The sequence below is a fragment of the Meriones unguiculatus genome, chromosome 11 (assembly GCF_030254825.1).
Source record: "Meriones unguiculatus strain TT.TT164.6M chromosome 11, Bangor_MerUng_6.1, whole genome shotgun sequence".
NCBI classification, from domain to species: domain Eukaryota; kingdom Metazoa; phylum Chordata; class Mammalia; order Rodentia; family Muridae; genus Meriones; species Meriones unguiculatus.
In genome coordinates this window covers 46,269,453-46,291,316 of record NC_083359.1, presented here as the reverse complement: position 1 = coordinate 46,291,316, position 21,864 = coordinate 46,269,453, and the positions used below count along the sequence as shown (strand labels likewise).

Below are 21,864 nucleotides of genomic sequence, written 5' to 3'. Positions count from 1 at the left end.
GCAGGAGGTAAATATATATGTATACTGTAAATATGTAATATTTACAAAAAATAAAAAATAAAGTTTCAACAAGGTGGTGGTGACACATGCCTGTAATCCCAGCACTCAAAAGCAAGTCCAGGACAGGCTACATACACAGAGAAACCCTATCTGAAAATCCAAAAAAAAAAAAAAAAAAGTAAAAATAAAGCTTCAAATTAACTCTATGGAGTGACAGCTGTAATTTACTACAGGCAGGAAAGACAGTTGTGTCTATCATCAGCAAGATAATTTACACAGGGTCACAGAGGGACAGGTAAGCAATCTGGTTGTTCTCACACACTGGAGATCACTGTCACAAAGATGGCATTAGAGCTCTTCAGCACATTGCCCAAGGTTGCATAGAACATTATGACCTACACATAAAAACATCCTATCACAATAAACCAAGAAAATATAAAGCTGGCCATCAGGCATCCATTTTCAAAGATGGTCATCCAGATTCACTGATATAAGAAACTCCCACAAAATTTAAATGTTTTCTGAAATTGCCTCAAGATCTTTCCCACCCTCCCAAGCCCTGGAGGAAAAAAAATATGGGCAATAGAAAACACCCTAAAACTATAAACAGAGGCACAATGGGCAGGAGAAAAAAAATTATAGAGGCAGAAAGATCCCAAAAAACCTACTCTCTCACTAACCTGCTCTAGCCGTCCTCCATCAGTAGGTGTACATTAAATGAGGAAGCCTTGGGCTTGGTGTTGATACACAGCATACTAAAACGGCCTTGGTCTGCAATCCCAGCACGTAAGAGGTAGAGGTAAGAGGATCAGTAGCTAAAAATTCAAAGCTAGCCTATTTTACAAGCAAGCTCCAGACCAACCCAGGCTCCACAGTGAGAGCAAACCCCAAAGACCCTCAAAGACAAACAAAATCTTTTTAAAAGTATACACAAAATAAAGAAATCTTATTTCCTTAAAGTATACACAAAGACTAGCTCTCAACAAGACCTGCACAGTCACACTACCAGTTGGCATTCCATGGTAGATCAGGGAACTATCATAATAACTAACCCCTAAATGAAAAGCTACAGGTAGTCAATTGCTGAGAAGAATTAAGTCTTCAATCCCAAGTAGTCATCCCTAAACACATGTAAAATACATTGAGCAAACCTAAATAAACTCAACAGGTTATAAATACATATACATATATAAAACAGTAATTAAAGAATTCAAATTTGAGAGGGGGGACATGGAGGAATCGGAGAGAAAAGAGAGTGGGGTAGAAATGATGTAAATACAGTAGTACTCATGTAAAAAACTCTTTAAAAACGTAATGTTAAAAACAAAAAAAAAAAAAGACTAGCCAGGTGGTGGTGGCACACACCTTTAATCAATCCCAGAACTTTGGGAGGCAGAGGCAGGTGGATCTCTGTAAGTTTGAGGCCAGCTTACTCTCCAGAGTACCAGGTCAGCCAAGGCTTCACAGAGACACTCTGTTTAAATAAAAAAATAAAAAATAAAAAAATAAAAAAAACCAAAAATTTTAAAAATGACTAGTTTTTGTGGTTTCATTCTTAAGCCCAGCAAATCAGTTGTTCTAATGTAAGATTCTTTCCAAAAATTATATAGGCACACAGGTTACTCTCCCCCACTTTCCAAAAGGTTCTCAGTCCCCACAGTGCTTACAACCACTTCTTAGACCTCTGTACTCATCCCTATGGTAAATTCAAAACCACAATTATACCCTATTCTTTGCTAGGTTCAATGAAAGCCAAAGGAAATGGCACAATATGGCTTCAATCATCAAGAAAGTACAGTATATGCAAACACAGTAAGACCCTGTTCAAGAAAAGCTCTAAGAATGGAAAGCCAGGAAAATGACATAAACTTACAATCTCTGTACTACAGACAGGAAGAGCACTCAGAGATCAAGGCCACCTTTCTACAAATCTCCATATTGACTGCAAGCTATCAAGATTGTATCACTACAATACCTATACTTAAAAACAAAAAACACACAAAACAAAAAGCCACAAGACTGTAATCCTAGAATTTGAGATGGAGGCATAAAGATCAGGAGTTGAAAGTTATTAGAAATAGGGAGGGAGGGAAGGGAAGGGAAAAAAAGGAAGAGAAGGAAGAAAGAAAAAGAGGGAGGGACGGAGGGAAGAAAGGAAGGAAAGAGGGAAGGAAGGAAGGTCGATCCAGATGTGGTAGTTAGTATACATTTGTAATCCTAGCACTCAAGAAAATCAATCAGGAAGGTCATAAATTCAAATCCAGCCTGGGTTAAAAATGATGTGATGAAAATGGAAAGAAGAAAAGCTGTGTCACAAGTCACATGATGAGCCTTAGCAGTATAAACAGGTAAATGAGATTTGTGAAAAGAACAAGAGATTCAAGTAGGGCTGGAATATTGATCTCAGATCAAAACCAGACTACAATGTGTTTCTACTTGCCCTTGTAAAACCACAGGACTTAAAAGGTTAAACAGAGCAATTACAGAGTCAGAAGAGTATGGAGGTGAAAAGATCAGTCCAATGGTTTAATAAAAGCAGCGTCTGGGGAGTCAGAGAAGAGATCGGTAGGAGAGGACTTGGAACCACTAGGAGAGATGGACAGACCTAAGATATAACTAAAAGCAAGTATAATGTGCGAAAATCTGAATGGGAGGAAGCTATGCAGGCTTGGAGGTTTAGGATGAAGTAACTATTGCCCAGCATTGTGTTCTAGGTTAATTAAATACATCCTAGTCTCAAAAAAAAAAAAAAAAAAGAAAGAAAGAGCAGTGTCTGGTACCTAAATCACATCAGAAATAAGAAATAAGAGCAATAACAGATCTCCCCAAGCCCAAACACACCTCCTCAAGAGATCCTTCCTCAAACCCACAGGCATGCTAAAACTATGAGGTATTCCCCTTTCTGTCCCCCCAATAATCTTCAAGACATTAGAATAAATCATCCAACTGATTGTCTCAACAGAAAATGGAAGCACTCTTCACGTATCTATTTCTAGACACTACACAGACTGCTGATTAGGTACATGGAGATGGTATGTATTTGCTGAGTTTAGTGTGAAATGTTATCTGATGTACAATTCAGTAGCACAGCACTTGCCTAGCATACACAAGGCCCTAGGTTTAAGCCCTAGTACTGAAAAAGAGGAAAAATAGGAAATGTCATTTATGACAAATTCTTATGGATACCCTGAGGGATGTGCAGAAAACAAAACAAAGAAAATAACAAAAACCATGATGGGTACCCTAGAGAGTTATAAATGACAAGTGTAAGTGTGAAAACTAAGAGTAAAAGGGTCCTCAAAGAGCCTGCAGAAAGTAGCAGCCAGAGTTCTAGACCCTGTAAAAAAAAGTCAGACGCCCACGTAAAAAGTAGGGTGTCTACTTCTTTTGACCCTGTAAAAAGAAGTAGACACCCTACAAGAAAAAAGTAGGCAGAACATAAACCAAAGTACTCTTGAGCATTTTTGGTCTACATGAATTGTTTATATAAAAAGGAGAAAGTGGTATAATCTCTCAGTAGATTTTCAATGTTATTTTAAGATGAAAATTAAACAAGACCAAAAAAAAATCAATTTAGCACAAGCCTATCTATTGTACTTTGAGTTAATGTAACATCTAATAACTAAGTCCTACATTACACTTTAGAAAATAAGTACTATTCTACAGGAAAAGGCCCAAATAAAGCACAGGTTAATCTTTGCTAACCACCATTCGGTTTTGACTGAAGCTGTTTGATAAGCATTAGCTGGAATACTTTTCTGGGCTATTGGATATGAGAAACCTTGTCTATAGAAAAAAAAAAAAATCAAAAACAAAATAGTAAGTGGAGGTGCACACTTTTAATCCCAGCAGATGGGTCTCTGAATTTGAGGCCAGCCTGATTTACAGTTCCAGACAGCCAGGGCTATGCAGACCTTATACCAAAACAAAACAACAAAATAATCCTTGAGAGCAGTGGTTCTCAACCTTCCTAGTGCTGTTGACCTTTTAATATAGTTCTTTTGTGTTATGGGGACTCTCAGCCATAAAATTAGTATTTGTTGCTACTTCATAACTGTACTTTCACTACTGTTATCAAATGCAATGTAAATATGGTTGTTTTCTGATGATCTTAGACAACCCTGTGAAAGGGTCATTCATCCCCCAAAGGGGTTGCAACCCATAAGCTGAGAACCATTGCTCTTGAGGCACCACAGCTTCTGTTAAGATCCTATCTCCTTTCCTTTCCAGCCTGAGTAATGCCAACCCCTCCCCAGCCCAACTCACTAAGTAACCATGTTCTAGCACGTAAATGAGAAGGCAGTGATCAAAATTGCAGTGATCAAAATTGCAGATGTGTCAAAAGAGGTGCAACAGGACTTGGGAGTGTGCTACTCTGGCACTGGAAAAGTTTAATACAGAAAAGGATATACTGTGCCCTTTATCAAAAAGGAATTTGACAGAAAGTACCACTCCATGTAGCACTGCAGCATGCTCCTCCATTCTTTCAGCAGTTAATGTGATGCAGGAAACCAAACACTTTACCTACTTCTACCTGGGTCAAGTGGCCATTCTTCTGTTCAAATCGGGTTAAAAGGATGACTGCCAAATAATGAGTGATCCATCCATTAACAAGGACTGTGTCCTTAAGTTAACAATACTGACTAAAATCTTCAGCCTTTTGTTCTACACAAGACATCATCCTTTGTAATATTTTAAGTTTATAAAACAATGTGTAAAGTATCTTATGTGTATTTTATTTCCTATTTTATAATTCCCTGCAGTCTTTCTTACTCTATTCCTTTCAAAAGAACAAAAACAAAAAACAAACAGACAAAAAAAAAAAAAACATCAAGTCTGCTGGAAACACTGAAACAGAATTCACTTCTAACTAAAACTTTACCTAAGTTTACACCAAGCTTTACACAGCTGATGAAGTTACCTCTCAGGAGTTCTTCTTGACCCTGCCTACAGGAAACTCCAGTTTATATGTCTGCAATCACCTCAAAAGTCCCTGCTATTTTTCTCCCAATATAAAGATAGATGTTCGGTAGATCTTTTATTTACTTATTTTGGAGGTGTTGGTGGTGGATGGCTTCCAGGAACTAATGAACATACCTAAGAGATGTGTTTCATAAAAAGATGAACATCATGTTTGCTTCTAATGCAAATGCAAATTCACCTAAAATTTCTTTTTCCCTCCCTCCTTGCTCTAAAATTTCATAAATTTAGACTCACTCATCAATGCAGTACACTAAAAACTCTAATTTGACTTTGTGTTTCAAAACTTACTATGCAAATTATACATAAAAAAATTCTGGTATTATTTTGTCTACCCTAATTAAGATGTTTCCAAACACATTTTTTAATCACCTTACCTAAGAGTTCATTACAAATCAGATAAAGATACCATACAGTCATTTGTCTACCTTACCATTTAATTAACAATGCCCTCTTACTAATCCAATTACCCTCATTCAAACACTCAAATCAGACCAGCCTTCTCAATAGAGCCATTAGAACACAACATTCAAGTATAATTGTTTCTAAAGATTCTTTGAAGAGGCCCTAAATCTGTCAAAAAAAAAAAAAAAGTACACTCTGCTCAAAAATGTATTAGTGCTTTACTGTAAGTTCACCAGTCAAAATTTTTACTGGTTTAATATTTATGCTTATTAATGCCATCCTAACTATAGCATAAGTAATAGTTCTTTATACAACTGTATCTTACAAAATTCTCAAAGTTTAAGTAATAATAACTCAAGGTTAAGCAGATCTGATCTGAAACAATGCAATGGCACTTAAGAGCAGGGCAATTTGTTTCCTCACGGACTCTGGGTTGCCCTTTTACCACATATACTCTGGCATAGTTTTCTAACAAGCACAGCTTCTGTTTTATAAAACTGTTTCTGCAGAATAGTATGCTGGAGAAATATTTAAAGTATGAATTCAATCAAACTACACTTGAAGAAAATGACAATATTTAAAAAAGGAAACTATATCACATGTTGCCACTCACTAATCAATCTGACATATTATACGCAACTCTTTAAGTTTTCTAAACTTAAGGAGAAATATGTAACAAACTAACCCAGTGTCAGGGACAGGACACTAACTCATTTTTGCCTGAGTTTCAAGAGTTCTGAATAGCATGCAGTATTAAGAATTGCATTCATACAAATTTCTTCTTGAAATAAGTGCTTTAACTTATAAATCAATCTGAAGTGTGGTGGAGGGAAGGTGACACTTTTCTAGCTTCCAGCTTTTCATTAGGAACACAAGAAAATAAAGATTGGCTGCCAAAAGGAATATGGTCTCTATATTCATTAAAGTTTCCATGATATAGAAGCCATTTATACATATCCCACTGTTAGCAGAATCGCTTTATTTTAAATGACCTATGACCATTTATATGGCTTAAAAATGTAAACTGTTAATAGGATGCCTGACCTAACTCACTCCTACCTAGTCACCTGTTTGATCATATGGGCATCTAGGTTTCAAACAACTCTTACATGGTTGGTGTTACTTTCACAACAGTCTAACAAATGTCATCCAGTAAGTAACCCTCTCTATTTCATATGGAAGTCTGCAGTGCAACAACAGTAGAGAGCAACAACAGAGATATCACTGAGGACATTTCTCTGACTCTCCAAGAACACCAAATCCTCTAAGCCAAGAACACATTTGCATGACAGGTCTGGGATGGGGAATAGTGATAACATGGCCATTGGCTATTCTTCTCACAGTCCTATCCACCTAAACAATAAGGCTCTGAGGAACAGCCAACAGAGGGAGAACGACTCCTCTAACCTCCTTCCCCTGGGTTATCAACTCTCTCTATATATACTACATAATCAAAGGTGTTAAAGACAATTCCTGGTTCCCATGAGAACCAACTCAACAACTGGCTGCTTTACTTGGCACTCCAAGTAACTGTAACTAAAAGAATTCTTATTAAGACACAAGGATTTGCCCTTTGACTCAAGGTGACTAAGAAAACGTGTATAACAGGTGAGTGAAAAACAATGAATTCAGTGTTGTAGAAATGAGTACTATAATGCTAATAAGCTCAAACTAACCTTTCAGATGGGCTGCCAATGTATGCTCTTAGCTTGCATTCAATTTCAACACTTCTAGGACAAGTATTTACTACAGACAAAACAGACCATATCTGGGCCTATCCCTAAACATGAAAATGGGTCCACAGGCACACTCTTAATCATTTTCCAAAGAAGTATGTTTAAACGGCTTTACCATGCAGAGCTATGGCTTCCCGGAAGGGTTGCAAATCAGTCTCTACAGATGAGCTAGTTTCCGTTGAAGTAGCTCGGTTAGGGGACACTACAGTCAGTCTTGGGGGAGCTCTAGAATTTCGTGGTGGAGGAACCTTTCCACACAGGAAGCTGATCAAATCTTCTCTACGAATAGTTCTTCTGCGCTTTTTAACCCAGGCCAGCACATCCTTATTGCGTCGCTGATAGCCAATCTGAATTCCAATATCAAAACTTCGCTGATGGGTATCCACACTTTCTATTAGAAAAAATAGAAAAGAAAAACATGCAGTGATCATCATTTACAGCCATGCTATATTTGCTCCTAAAGAAAACCACTTTATACGTTAACCAAAGTGAATTAGAAGTTGTAAACATTCTACACCCACAAGTAATCTAATAATCTAAAATGTACCTTAGTCATGTTTAAAAAGTAAAACATTTAATCTTAAAAGTCTAAATCAAGCTGAGTGTGGTGGTGCACGCCTTTTGTAATCCCAGCACCAGCACAGGGAGGCAGAAGCAGGCAAATCTCTTGTGAATTCCAGGCCAGCCTGGTCTTCCTCAAGGTCTAAGTTCAAGGTGCATAGAGATTTTTTTTTTTTTAATAAAAAAGCAAAGAGTGAGATCATTTCTCCAGTGTCACTGCTAGAATCCAAGTCAGTATGTCAATCAGTACCTGCTGATTTTCCATTTCCTCAACTATATGAACTCCATCTTAAAGGAAAACAGTGTACATACACACAAGGCACTTTGGAAAGATAGGAAGGCCATCCTTAGAAGTAGATAAACTTGAGTGACCTTGAAAAGCTCTGAGAGCTTCAGTGATTCTGAAAGAGCTGAGCAGTCTGTTAAGGAAATCAATCAAGCACGATAATCCTATCCCTTGAGACCAAAGGAAAGTATAAAATCCAAGCAATCAGGTTTCTAGAAACCCTCCCTACCTAAGGTAATACTCTTCTTCAAGCTAATTGGAGAGGCTTATGCTTAAGAAAATATTTCAAGAATGAATTAAAGCCAGACGTGATGGCTAACAACCTTTAATCCCAGGGCTGGAACATAGAGGCAGGTGGATCTGTGAGTTCAATGCCAGCCTGGTCTACAGAGCAAGTCCAGGACAACTAAGGCTACACAGAGAAAACCCTGTCTCAAAAATGGGGGGAAAAAAAAAAGAGAAACTGAGTATGCATGTGGAAACACACATACACAAAAGAATGAGTTATATTTGTTAGCAACACACTGTTTTGATGAAATAGCTCTGTCTGAAAACTCAATAGCCTGTTTGAACTTCAGACGTCCAGCTCAAAACCCAGGGCACAGAAACTGTAGTCTTGTGCCCCAAACGACTTTACCAAAACCAAAGCCATTATGGAAAAGGGCCATAAGCCTCCAGGTAAGATAAAGTCTCAACAATATAAAATTGCAAACCCACCCTTTAACCGTAACACACTCATTTCCTTATTTACAACAGCCACAGTAAATGGTACATTTCATTTAAAGAAATTGTTTCAAAATATAAAATGAGAAGCTAGGCATGGGGGCAAGGCAGAGATAGGTGAATCTTTGTAGTTCAAGACTACAAAGCCAGTCCAGGACACACAAAGAAACCCTGTCCCAAAAAAATATATACTATATATCTTTTATAAGAATGTATTTTAACAAATCTCCATTTTCATATATATGTATATACAAAAATCATATATATGTATATAAGACTGTTCATCATATATAATTATATATGAAAATCAAGACTTATTTTATGCCTCTGCCTCCCTTAGTGCTAGAATTACAGGTGTGTGCCACCACCCCCAGCTGTAAATCAAGAGTTTTTAAAGTCTGTTTGTCCCAGCACTGTAGTGGCATGCACTAGGAACAAACACTCTGTGTAGTACCTTCATGCCTAATTCAGATGCAAATTTCATTAGGGTGTGTTTTTGTTTTTTAGTACTAAAGTTCAATCCTTGTACATGATATATCCATATTCTGCCACTGAGTACCTCTTCATGTTTTTTACTTACAAAACTCTGTGAGTCAGCAAAGCAGGTATCCCAATTGAGAACTGAAACTCAAAGGGACTTGTCCATTGCTAAGTTAAGAGGCAGAGTTCCATAACCAAAAACCCACTTCTTAAAAAAAAATCAAAACAAAACAAAAACAAAAACAAAAAATTCAGTCTTCTTTACAAACCTAAGAGATACTAGATCAAAACAACACTTTTAAAGATTACTAACCACAAAATATTGAGATCTAAAGTTAAATTTAAACTGACCATCTACAATCTAACAAGTAAGGAAAAACAAGAACTTGGGTTTTTTTAAACAGGGTCTCAATAGCCCAGGCTGACCTGCAATTCACTTCCAATGAGGATGCCCTCCATCTCCTAAGAGCTAGGTTTGCTGACATATGCCACTACACCTATTTTATATGGTGCTGTATTTTATCCAGGACCTCACTGACCATGCTAGCATTCAACCAACTGAGCTACATCAGTCTAAAAGTAATGTTCTTATTAGGAACAGAAGAATTGGAGGTAAAGCCAAAATGAAACTTTTTTTCATTTTAGTAACACAACTCCCCTGTAGTCACTAAGTTTCAGGTTAGTACCTGAAACCAAGTAATATTTCTTCATTTCCTATGTATTTTCCTAATCTTTATCCAGAAAGATGGGAACCAAAGGCTATAGCCTCCCTGGCCTAATTCTTGTCCTCCTCTTTGTGAAGTTTTTGTTTAGATAACTAACCATGTCTTGAGCGATGTTCCTTCCACATTTGATATAACTTAGTCCTAAATAACTAACTTGCATAATCCCACACCTAGCTATAGTACAAATTCTCAGTAAAGAAACCATTCAACTCTGGACAAGAATTCTATAGAACGTTACTATGGCCTCTTCTACGTTTCAGAGAAGCATTAACAAAAAAACACAAATTGTGGATATGGATAAAACATACATATATACATACACACACACACACCAAAAATAAAAATAAAAAAAAAAAACCAAGTAGAGAAATACAAAGTAAGTCACCGAATCAACTTAATCCTATATAAATTAGCCTGCAATTTAAAAGGGGACCAATGGGTCCACACAAAAAATGCTAACTTTAACAGATTGTTTGTTTGTTCTGCTCAGGCATATATAGGCACATGCTCAAGCATCAGAACCACCTTGTGAATCCTAGTGATCAAACTCAGGTCCTCAGATTTGAGAACAAGCACCTTTTCCAACTGAGTCATCTCATTGGCCTGAAAATGCTTGTATCCTAAAAAAAATTTAAGAAAGAATAAACAAGGCATGGTGACAAATGCCTGCAATCCTAACACTTAGGAAACTAAGGCAGAAGGACCATAGGAAGTTCAAGGCCAGCATAGGCTGCAGGAATTCCAAGAAAGTCTAGGTTATTTACTATATAAAGCAAGATCCTGTCTCAAAAAGAAAGGTCACAAAATAAGAAAAAGCTTCAAAACTTGGTACTGTTTGCAGTAGCAGTCACAAATCTTTACCATCTACCTCAAGGCAGAACACACTCTGACTATTGTTATAGGCACTCCCAAGTTGCAATAGATTTTCATTTTGCTCAGTTCACCTTTGGAGTACAGATAACAGGTTAGGTACACACTGAACTGAAATAATTGTTAGAAATTGGGATGTGGGCTGGAGAGATGGCTCAGGTTAAGAGCACTGGCTGTTCTTCCAGAGGTCCTGAGTTCAATTCCCAGCAACCACATGGTGGCTCACAACCATCTATACTGAGATCTGGTGCCCTCTTCTGGCGTTCAGGTGTACATGGAGACAGAACTTTGTATACATAATAAATAAATAAATCTTTAAAAAAAAAAAAAAAAAGAAATTGGGATGTGAGCTGGGCAATGATGGCATGGTGCACTGCTTTAATCCCAGTGCTCTAGAGGCAGAGATAGGAAGATCTCTGTGTTCCAAGCCAGCCTGGTCTACAGAGCGGGTTCCAGGACAGCCGGGGCTACACAGATACTGTCTCCCATATTCATTATATTTAGTTTGCTTGTTAAAAAAGATATACCAGAGGAGCATGGTAGTGCCTGCCTTTAATCCCAGCACTAGACGCAGAGGCAGACAGATCTCTTTGAGTTTGAGGTCAGGCTGGTCTACAAATTAAGTCTAGGATAAGCCAGGGCTCTGAGAAATTCTGTCAAAAAAAAAAAGTACACTGGCCAAAGCTTATGGTAATTCATACACAATTTTAGAAGATAAAAATACTATTGTTTCCTTTCATATTAAGCACTTTCCACCGTGCAAAATAAGTTAAAGCCTGATCACCAACACTATCAACATCTGAATAACCCCTAAATGCCTACACAAAACTAAAAGCTTGGACAATATTTGTAGCCTTGTTTTTGTTAAAGGAAATGAAGAGATCAGCAGTGATACCCACAGCTCTGATCATCCCTAAAACAAGCATCAGAAGACACTTGAGGTAGGGGGTTAAAGCGATAGCTCAGTGTCTTAAAGCACTTGTTGCTCCTACAAAGAAAGAACCCAGATTTGGCTCCCAGCACCCACATAAATCATTCCTATTTCCAGGTCCCAAAATTCTGATGCCCTGTTCTGACTTCCATAGGCACCATGCACACACTTGATGCAAAAACATGCAGGCGAAACACTCATACATAAAAAAATTTTTTTTTTTACTTTTAAGCTTTAAAAGTAAGTAAAAAGTAGAGGTAAATCACTTGAACAGAAATGTTGGCACACAACACTTATAAACCAAGCAGGAGAACTGCCATAATTCTGAAGACAGCCTAAGGCCAGACAGCACATAGCCAGTATAACAAAATGAAAAACAGAATTCTAGAAGGGGGTAGAAAAAAGCCAGATGTGGGCTAGAGAGATGCTCAGCAGGTAAGAGCACTCACTACCTGCTGCTCCAGGGGTCCTGAGTTCAATTCCCAGCAACCACACAGCGGCTCACAACCATCTATACTGATATCTGATCCCCTCTTGAGATAGAACACTCATACATAAAGTAAATAAATGAAATCTTAAAAAAAAAAAAAAAGAAAGAAAAAGCCAGATGTGATGACCCACACCTTTAATCTCAGCACTCTGGAGGTAGAGACAGGAGGATCTCTGTGGGCTTCAGGATGGCCTAGTCTACATTCCACACAGATTACACATGTCTCAAAAAATTAAATAAAAACAAACACACACAATTAGGGCTGGGAGACATAGCTAAGCTGTTAGACCAGGTAGAGTGATTATGGCATGCACAAGGTGCAAAGTTTGATCCCTAACATGGAGTAAACTCGGCTTGATAAAACAAGTCTGTAGTCCTAGCTAGAAGCCAGATGATCAGAAGTTCAAGGTCATCTACAGCTACAAAGCAAGTAGGTACAGCTACAAAGCAGATACTAGACTAGCAATAATGTAGGTGTGTTGGGGGATGGGAAGGGGACCACCTGAGAAGTACCTCTCCTCTATGAAGTTTCTAAAGGCTACAAAATAGCTAGGGCACCAGCTGTGACACCACCACCCCCCCCCCCCAGCATAACCTTGTATCCTAGAGGGACTATCCAGGCTAACCTTGTCCTGAATGACAACCAGCAGTCCAATCTTAAGGATAAGCATCCCCAAGCGAAAGAAGGAATTCAGAGACAGACATGGTAGCAATGCCTATCATGCTAGTACAAGAGGCTGTGGAAGGTTGATTCTATGACCAACAAGAACATTGTCTCAAAAAAGTATTTTTTTTTAATTACATACAATACTTTTCCTAATGAAGAACTGAGAGCTGAAATGAGGTAGTTAAGAAGCAAACACATGTCTGGTGGTACAGCTCTATGGCAGACCAATTTACCTAGCATGCTGTGTTCCATCCCTAGTACCTGGGCTACAAGTGAGACCCTCAAAAAGAGGGCTTGATCAACTGGCTGTTGCCTTTTTTTTTTTTTTTTTGAAGGGCATGATGACAAGAAAATCAAGGTGGTTGGTGTTTTGATTTGATAACTCCAAAGAGAACAGCATACCTTAGATATTGTTGGTTCCTTGGTGTATATATCTTCAACTAAAGGGAGTGAAAAGGTTTCTTGACTCTAGGTAGGGGTGTTTGTTTGTTTGTTTGTTTGTTTTTAGTTGTAGCCCAGGCTGATACAGAACTTGCCACCTTCCTTCCTCAGAATCCCAAGTAACTAGGATTTACAAGCCTGTATCACTAGGGCCTGCCTAAACATTCCACTTTACTGAATTTTGTCCTCAACAAGGAGACAAAACCAACTTATTTTCTCTTCCAAATCCTTCTAGCTGCATACCAACTAAACCACAAGTGCATGTCCATTTTTCAAAAGCTTACTAGCAACTAAAAGATCCCTAGGGTCACCTAAGTTTGATGCATGTTTGAGAACCAACTCCCAAAGGGTACATCCTTTGATTTCTGTATAGACATGCAACACATCCTAAATAAAAAATATATAACTTTATTTTTTTCCCTTTTTCCTCCACCGTTACCATACCCAACTCCACTTCTGCAATGTCTTCTCACAAGACTTTCAGAATCGAGTGATTCCTAGCCAACAAAAGCAGAGTCGTCCCATTCCTAAGTGGATTCAGATGAAAACTGGTAACATCAGATACAACTCTAAAGAGAAGACAATACAGGAAAACAAGGCTGGGTCTGTAAGGATTCACACAGTGGCAAGACTAAGGGTTTATTCTGAATCATCAATCAATCCCACTAGATGGAGGTCAACATTTTTAACCTGGATACTTAGTCCTGTTTAAATTGGGGTATGTTTTGTCCTGTAAGAAAATATAAGCCAGAGCTGGGCCCACTGGTGCACACTTGTAATCCCAGCACACAGGGAGGGAGAGGCAGGCTGATCTCTGTAAATTCAAGGCCAGCCTGTTCTACAAAGTGAGTCCAGGACAGCTAAGGCTACAGAGAAAAACCCTGTCTTGAAAAACCAAAAAATATATATATATTTTTAATATGGTTTATATATATATATATATAAACCAGGCAGTGGTGGCACAAACCTGTCATCCCAGTACTTGGGAGAGGCAGGTGAGTTCAAGGCCAGCCTGGTCTACAGTTCCAGGACAGCCAGGAAACTGTGTCTCAAAAAAACAAAAAGAAAACATAGAACCTTTCAAAGAAAATTATGTATGTTGTTTCTAAAAAAGGACCCTGGCCAGGCATGGTACTGATCTGTCTGTAATTCCAACACTCAGGAAACAGAAAAACTGAGTTGAAGGCCATCTTGGGCTACATAAGGAGATACTCTTAAAAAAATGAGAAGGCAGGCAAATAAACAGGTCCCCAGAAACCCCTTTGTTATGGTTCTACTTCGACTCTCTGACCTTCCTGTGTGCTCACTTAAAAGATTGACCATAGAGCACCACTCTTCCCAAGCTGCAAATGAGCCATTCTTAGTTTATCAAGTGCTTGATTACATAATATGAGAGCACTGCCCACTCAGGAGGATCCCTCCAAAGTCTTTCTCCTTGTCAGTTTCATTTAAATATTTCATCACAACTGTGAACCTGACTTAAATTTATCTTTAATGCGAATTCACTTGTGACACTACTTTATTAATTTTATTGGTTCTATTTAAGTTAGCCAAATATTCTCTATTTTTATTTGTTTCTGTTTTTTGTTTTTCAAGGGAGGGTTTCTGTATAGCCCTGGCTGTCCTGGACTCACTTTGTAGATCAATCTGGCCTCAAACCCAGCTTGCCTCTGCCTCCCAGGTGCTCTGTGATTAAAGGTAAGCATCACCATGCTTGGCCCAACCAAATATTCTTAAAGCTGTATTCTAAAATGGCCACACTCTGAAAAGTTGAAAAGGTATGAAAGTGGAATTTATCTGTTCTTCATACAACAAAAAGATGTTGCTGAACCAATTCCATACAAAACTTACCAATTCCTATCATATGTTTTATTTAACAGGACACGTTTTATTTAACAGAATCAATACACACTGGTAATCCAGGAACTACATGTCCCATTCAAACAAAGGCAATGTTTCTAAGTTTTCTAAACAAAGAAACCTTAGAAAAGTATTTGTTATTGTTATTTTGTTCTGTTTTGAAACAAGAGTAGACTTGAAATTAGTGATTCTCCTACCTCAATCTCCCAAACACTGGGATTACAGATATTTGCCACCATGTCCAGCAATAAGCAGCATTTTCAAATGAAATAATCTAAGAATTATTTCAGAATTCAACCCACCTTTTTTTGGTTTTGTTTTTCTGGTTTTGTTTTGTTTTTTTGTTTTGTTTAAGACAAGATTTCTCTATGTAGCCCAGGCTGTGGAACTTGTTCTGTAGACCAGACTGGCTTCAAACCCAAGAGATCCATCTATCCCTGCCTTCAGAATACTGGGATGGAAGGTGTGCACCACTACTGCCCAGCTCAAACCATCTCCCCTCTTTTTTTTTTCTTTTTTTGAGACGGGGGTTTCTTTGTGTAGCCTTCGCTATCCTGGACTCACTTTGTAGACCAGGCTGAACTCACAGAGATCCACCTGCCTATGCCTCCTGAGGGCTGGGATTAAAGGCATGCAACACTACACCCATCATAAAATGCATTTTTTAAAACTGTTCTTTAAAAAAAAAAAAAAAAGGAGAGGCTGGCAGATTGCTGTGTGTTTGAGGATAGCCTAGTCTACAAATTAGTCCAGAACTGCCAAAGCTACACAGAAAAACCCTGTATCAAAAAAAAAAAAAACAACAACAAATAAATTAGATAAAGCAAAGCAATGATCTTTTAATACTTACAATATTAACTCAACGGAGCCATTTCATAAGGATATAGCAATCAGGTGGGAAGATATATTCAATTTGTTAATACCATGTGTATCAAAATGAAATTGTACATTTTTAAAAAGTGATTTTGTTGTATGTAAATTATAAACTAAAAAAGTTAAATTTCTTAAGATTTTAATTTAAGTATTATTTCAAATTTTTAAATCTACATAAAACCAAGAGCTATTCCAAAGAGAATGTTCAAGACCGTCAAGCACTGACAGACGCTAAAAATCAATTTATTCACTAGTCAAAACTTATACTTGGGCCAGGGTTGTGACTCAGCAGTCATCTGACTAACTACCTAGCATTTTTTTTTTTTAGGCCCCTGGATTCCATCCCCAACACCCTCCACCAAAATTTTAAAAATCCAGCTACCAGTAATCAAAAATCAAAGCTGACCAGCAATCATTTAAACTATGTCTAGCAGGGCATGGTGGTACACACCGGTAATCTAAACAGTATCAACACTGAGGCAGGAGTACCACAAATTTTATGCCAACCTGTGCTACAAACCTGAATCACAAAAAAAAAAAAAAAAGAAGTTTTGTTTCTTCAGCAAGACTATGAATTTCTCATTCCCTAAAATAACATTTTAGTTAACAGTTCTCAAAATTACTGTCCCTTCTAGAACTCTTACAGAATGCTGACATCAAGAATCTGATACTCAGGGACACTCCATAATCTTTCAACCTAAACTGAACAAAATTCCATTATCATTACTGGCTTTTTAACCTTTGAAGGTCCTTTCACTTAGCAACATGTGTGTAGTACCAATCAAATCCAAGTTATTTTATCACATGCAAATTCCCAACACGGTAAAAACGCACAAAATCAAACCTATTGTTACCAAGAGTACAATGGCAAGACCTTACACCCACACACCTTCGGTCACAGTTCTGAAAATAAACCCCAAAAAAGCACCACCCCCTAACCACCCCCAAAGCCATTCATTCAAAACTATCACAGATGCCACTTACAGTCAATTACAAAGTAGAAAGAAAAGATCTGATAAACCTGCTAGAAACAGGACAACAGGCACAATTCCAATCAACGGAGTTCAAAGCTTATCAAACTACCATGCTCCAAGTGGCCAGATTAAGAATGTTCTGAAAGTTGGTGATTCCCACCTCTGTGGTACAAAAAACACTTCCCTTGAAGCCTTTTCCAAACAGAAACCAGGCTCAGCAGCATTTTACTGCAGAGCTTCTCCATCTCAGCACTTTGGAGACTCGGTTAAGTCTTTGCTAACGGGTAGGACCTGGGGGATGTCTCAGGCACCGCAGAATAACCAGCAGGCCCAGCAGTCTCTAACTATCACAGTGCCAACAGCAGCCCCCTCTCAAGGCTGACAACCAAGTATCCTCCAGACACTGTCGCACGTCCCCGAGGGAAGAGTGTCAAAAATCGCCGCTGGATATCTAGCTAGAACACCACTGATATTCTCAGGTTGCAAGGCATTCAAGGTTAGCAAGAAGCTGGACAGGGAGAGCAGAAAACACACCCAGTACTTGGGCCGCCAACCGAACGTGACCTGCCCTTCCTCCCTGAACCTGGCAGTACAGCAAGGTTATCTTTACCTTTGTAGAGGTTGGTGACAGCGGTGGCTGCGTTTTGGAAGGGGACCCAGAGAGAAAGTCCTGGCTGCTGACACACTCGGTCTGGAAACAAAAAGGAAAAAAAAAAAAAACAAAAAAACAATGGGGTGGGGGTGATAAAAAGACAAACACGGACACAGAGAAAGAAAAGAATGTTATTTGGGCGTCAGTCGGGCCGGACCGGCCATATTAGGTTTCGCCATTTTGTTCAGGGTTTGGGGATCCCAAAGGGAGCGTGAAACCGGAGTTACTGGGTCGAGGAAGGGGAACCTGACAACAGCACAGCCCCAGCAGCAGACGCGGCCCGGCAGGCAGGCGCAGGGAGGCGCCCCTGGCAGTCTCCGCCCCGAGGCCGGCTCGGGGCACAATAGGGCCGCCCCGCCACCTCCTTCGCCATTTTGTGACAGGGACTCCTCCCCTACCCCCGCGATCCGGCCGGGGACACCGGGACCGGCGCGCAGGGACCCTCCAGGGACGCTCCCCGTCGGGGGTCTCCCCGTCCTCCACCGGAGCGCCCCCTCCCCGGGCAGCTCCAACGGCGGCGGCGGGCGGGCCGGGGGGCAGGGGGTCCGCGGCGCGGCCGTCCGCTCCGCGCCCGCGGCCGTCCCCGCGGGGTCCGGGGGCGACGCGGCCCGGGGAGGCCGGCCGGGCGCCGGGCGGAGGGCAGCTCCGCAGACCGGGGCGGCGCCAAGATGGCGGCGCGGCCTCACCTTTGTAGAGCTGAGCCACGGCCGTGGCCGAGTTCTGGAAGAGATGCCACAGCTTCTGCTGCTTGTGCTCGGGCTGCGCGGCCGCCGCCGCCTCCTCCTGCAGCTCGGGGGGCAGCTGCTCGTCCTGCTCGGCCTCGGCCAGGCACTGCCGCTCCCACTTGGAGAACCAGTGCTCGGGCCCGTGCTCCTGGATCTCCGCCTCGCCCTCCTCCTTCCGCTCCTCCATCCTCCGCGGCCTCCCGCGGCCCGGCCGCCGCCGCCGCGTCCTCCTCGGGCGGGGGCCCCGCGGGAGCGTCGTCGTCGACAGGCCCGGGGACGAGGAGCCCGGCGGCCGGCCCAGGCCTCGGCTGCAAGACCGCGGAGCCGGCGCCCCACCCCGCACGCCCCGGACCCCCGGCCCGCCGACCCCGCTCGGGGGCGCCGCGCCCCGCCCCGGCCTCGCCCGCTCCCCTCTACCGCCCGCCCTCGGCGCCGCGGCCGCACTCCGACCGCCGCCGCTCTCCGCCCGGCGTCCCCGGCCCGGCCTGCGCCGCCGAGCCAACCCCGAAGACTGAGCAGCGTCGTCGACGGCGGCGGCGTCGACGCCTCTGCGGCGGCCGGGCCCCGCCCTCCCCCGCCCACATGCTGACTTGGAAAGCGCCGCCCACCTGGCCAGCGGCGCCCCCGGGAGGAGGCGGTTGGGGCGCGCCCGTCGTCAGCCTTCCCCATTGGCCGGCCGCAACGGGCCCCGCGTGCCGGCCCCTGAGCGCGACCTGCTCATTGGCCCGGCCGCCTGTCGCCCCGCCGCCATCAATGGGCGGGGGTGGGCAAGGAGTAAATGTCAGGGAACCCGAAGACTGGGGAGCAAGGAGGAGTTGACAGCCTTTGCGAGCGGCCGAGCGGGGCCGAAAGGAGGAGAAGTGGGAGCCGTAGCGGAGGACCTGCGCGTGCGCAGCGCCCGCTCCCCCTGGCTCTGAGTCACGTGACCTCGCCGGGTGACCGCACCCGGAGGGGGCCTTGCACAGGATGGCAAGTCCACGGTCACCGAGTGTTTACGTGCCGACCCTTCGGGTTGCTGAGACGCGCAGGCTACATCTGTTCGCAACGCGCTCTCCACGTTTTAACGCCAGGGTTCCCAATCCCGGTGGGGCAAGTAAAGCGAGTTGAACCCAAAGAAAAATTTTCCCGAGGCGTGGCTCCCCAGGGACGGCCACCGAGGCTTCCAGGAGAAGGGGACCGGCCGGAGCTGGCCCTCAGTGCCGCCTGGCAGCGTGAGCGCCTTGCGCCAGCAGCGGCCCCGCACCGGTGCTGGGCACGCTCCCGGGACACGTGCCACTGCTGCGTCCCTCCCCCGCCCCCCATGTGCAATTGCTGACACCCGGGCGCCTGCGCAGCTCAGTCCCGGAGGGCAGTCTGGTGAGGGGGCTTGGGGGCAGGGCTGCGGGATGACAGGACCTCTCAACCTGCAAGCTGACAGCCACAGCCATCTGCACTGCCTGAAAGGCCCTGCAGGTCCTGACCCTGCCTGCTCTGGCTTCTCCCCAAACCACCCTCCGTTCACCCTGACCTGACGCATTCCCTGAATTCCTAGTCTCTGGTCTGTCTGAAATCCCTTTTTCCTCAAACCGGGTATGGTGGCGCTTTTTGTTTGTTTTGTTTTGTTTTTTGAAATAGGTTTGGGTTATTTGTTTGTTTTGTAGTCCTGGGCTCCCAGTAGTTTACCAGGATTGCCATGACTCATAGAGATCATCCTGCCTCTGCCTCCCCAGCACTGGAACGAAAGGCATGCGCCACCACGCCTGATGAGGGTGTGTTTCTTTGTGTATTTGTATGTAATTTATTTGTATTGTATTTATTTTATATTTATTTTTATAGTATTATATAAAATAGAATATATTTAATTTTATTTTATTGCATTGTTTTTATATGTAATTCATTTTTATTTTATGTTCATAGGTGTTTTGCTTGCATGTTTATTTATATGAGGGTGGCAGAAGCCCAGGAACTGAAGTTACAGACTGATGTGAGCTGCCATGTGAGTGCTGGATGTTGAACCTGGGTCCTCTGGAAGAGCAGCCTGTACTCATAACCACTGAGCCATCTCTCCAGCTCCTTGTTTTGTTTTGTTTTAATCCTAACTTGTCCCCAATGAGGTTTAAGACATATTATCACAAATCAATGGCTGGACCATTCAGGTGCCCAAAACCAGCCTGTAAAAAACACCCTATGCTTCAGCCAGGCTTGCTGGAACACAGTGCCAACAGTCCTGGCACTCGGGGAAGTCATCACAAAGTCAGAGTTCCGGTAAGCCAGGACTTCAGAGGCAGCCCTGGTCTCAAAAAAAAAAAAAAAAAAAAAAAAAAAAAAAAAAAAAAAAAAAAAAAACACCCTGTGCAAAAGCCACAGGGTGTAAAGTCAAATATGGGAGAGACAAAGCATCCCATCAAGGGAGTAGAGGACTATCAAAAGAAGGGAGGTGCTCTGCCTTGGGAGTGAGGCGCAGATAAATTTCTATTGGATAGGAGAAGATAGAATGAAAAACTGTAAGTCATTCATTCTGCCTATCTCAGCTAGATCCTCCCCAGTCCAGTTCCCAAGAAATTACATGTAACAGTTGAGAACTGAGTCATGAGTATGTCCAGTATGTGTGTGTGTCCTAGAAGTGTGTCCTTCCTCAAAGGGAAGGGCTGGCCCACACCAGGAATGCCAGCACTCTGGAGCCTGAGGTTGAAGGATCTCTGTAAATTTTTGTACCCTTAGGCTACAAAGCGATTTCCAGGCCAGCCTAGGGAGTGTGTCCCTGATTCAGCTAAACCCAGGGTGAAGGTGAAAGCCTGGTGATCTGAGTTCAATTTCCTGAACCCATATGGGGTGGAAGGGAGAACCAACTCCATAAAGTTACCCTCTGATACACACACACACACTGTGGCATGCATACATCATACACACATGTGCACAATAAATGGAATACATTAAAAAGAAAAAGGGAGGGGCCTGGAGAGATGGGTCAGTGGTTAAGAACATTGTTTGCTCTTCCAGAGGTCCTGAGTTCAATTCCCAGCAACTACCTGGTGGCTCACAACTATCTATACTGGGATCTGATGCTCCCTTCTGGCATGCAAGTATACATGCAAAGAGAGCACTCATATACATAAAATAAACAAATCTTTAAAGAAAAACGAAAGAAAGAAAAAGAGGGTTGTTTTGTTCTGGTTTGGTTTGAGCTTTGAGCCAGGATCTCACTCCATAGACCAGGCTGACCTAGGACTCATTATATGATCACACTGGGCTGGAACTCCTAGCAATTCCCCTATCTCTCAAGTGCTAAGATGAAAGACCTGTGCTACCATGCCTGGGGAGGTGATTATTTTGTGTGTTACTATTCTTCAAACCTTTTCCTCTTTACATATTTGGACATCATTTCATGTCCAGAAGCAAAGGACTCTTAAAGCACTACAGAGCAGCACTGAGGTCCACACCTACCTCCAAAGCACTTGGATTGCAAGCATGTCTCCCTAAGCAAGGCCAGTTTATGTGGTGCTTGG

At 42.1% G+C, this 21,864-nt stretch overlaps 1 protein-coding gene and 1 pseudogene across 1 annotated transcript in view; one reads left to right on the top strand and one right to left on the bottom strand.

Annotated features, from left to right (window-relative positions):
• Hapstr1 (HUWE1 associated protein modifying stress responses) overlaps positions 1-18,929 on the bottom strand; it is a 28,544-nt gene extending 9,615 nt beyond the window's left edge. The window contains exons 1-3 of the mRNA XM_021644979.2: positions 18,341-18,929; positions 17,613-17,693; positions 7,237-7,512 (exon numbers count right to left, since the gene is read on the bottom strand). Coding sequence (XP_021500654.1) covers positions 7,237-7,512; positions 17,613-17,693; positions 18,341-18,566 — 583 coding nt within the window. The 5' untranslated portion in view covers positions 18,567-18,929. The remainder of the gene's footprint in view (positions 1-7,236; positions 7,513-17,612; positions 17,694-18,340) is intronic.
• LOC110553198 (dynein light chain 2, cytoplasmic-like) lies at positions 3,024-4,573 on the top strand (annotated as a pseudogene).
• Positions 18,930-21,864: the final 2,935 nt, after the last annotated feature.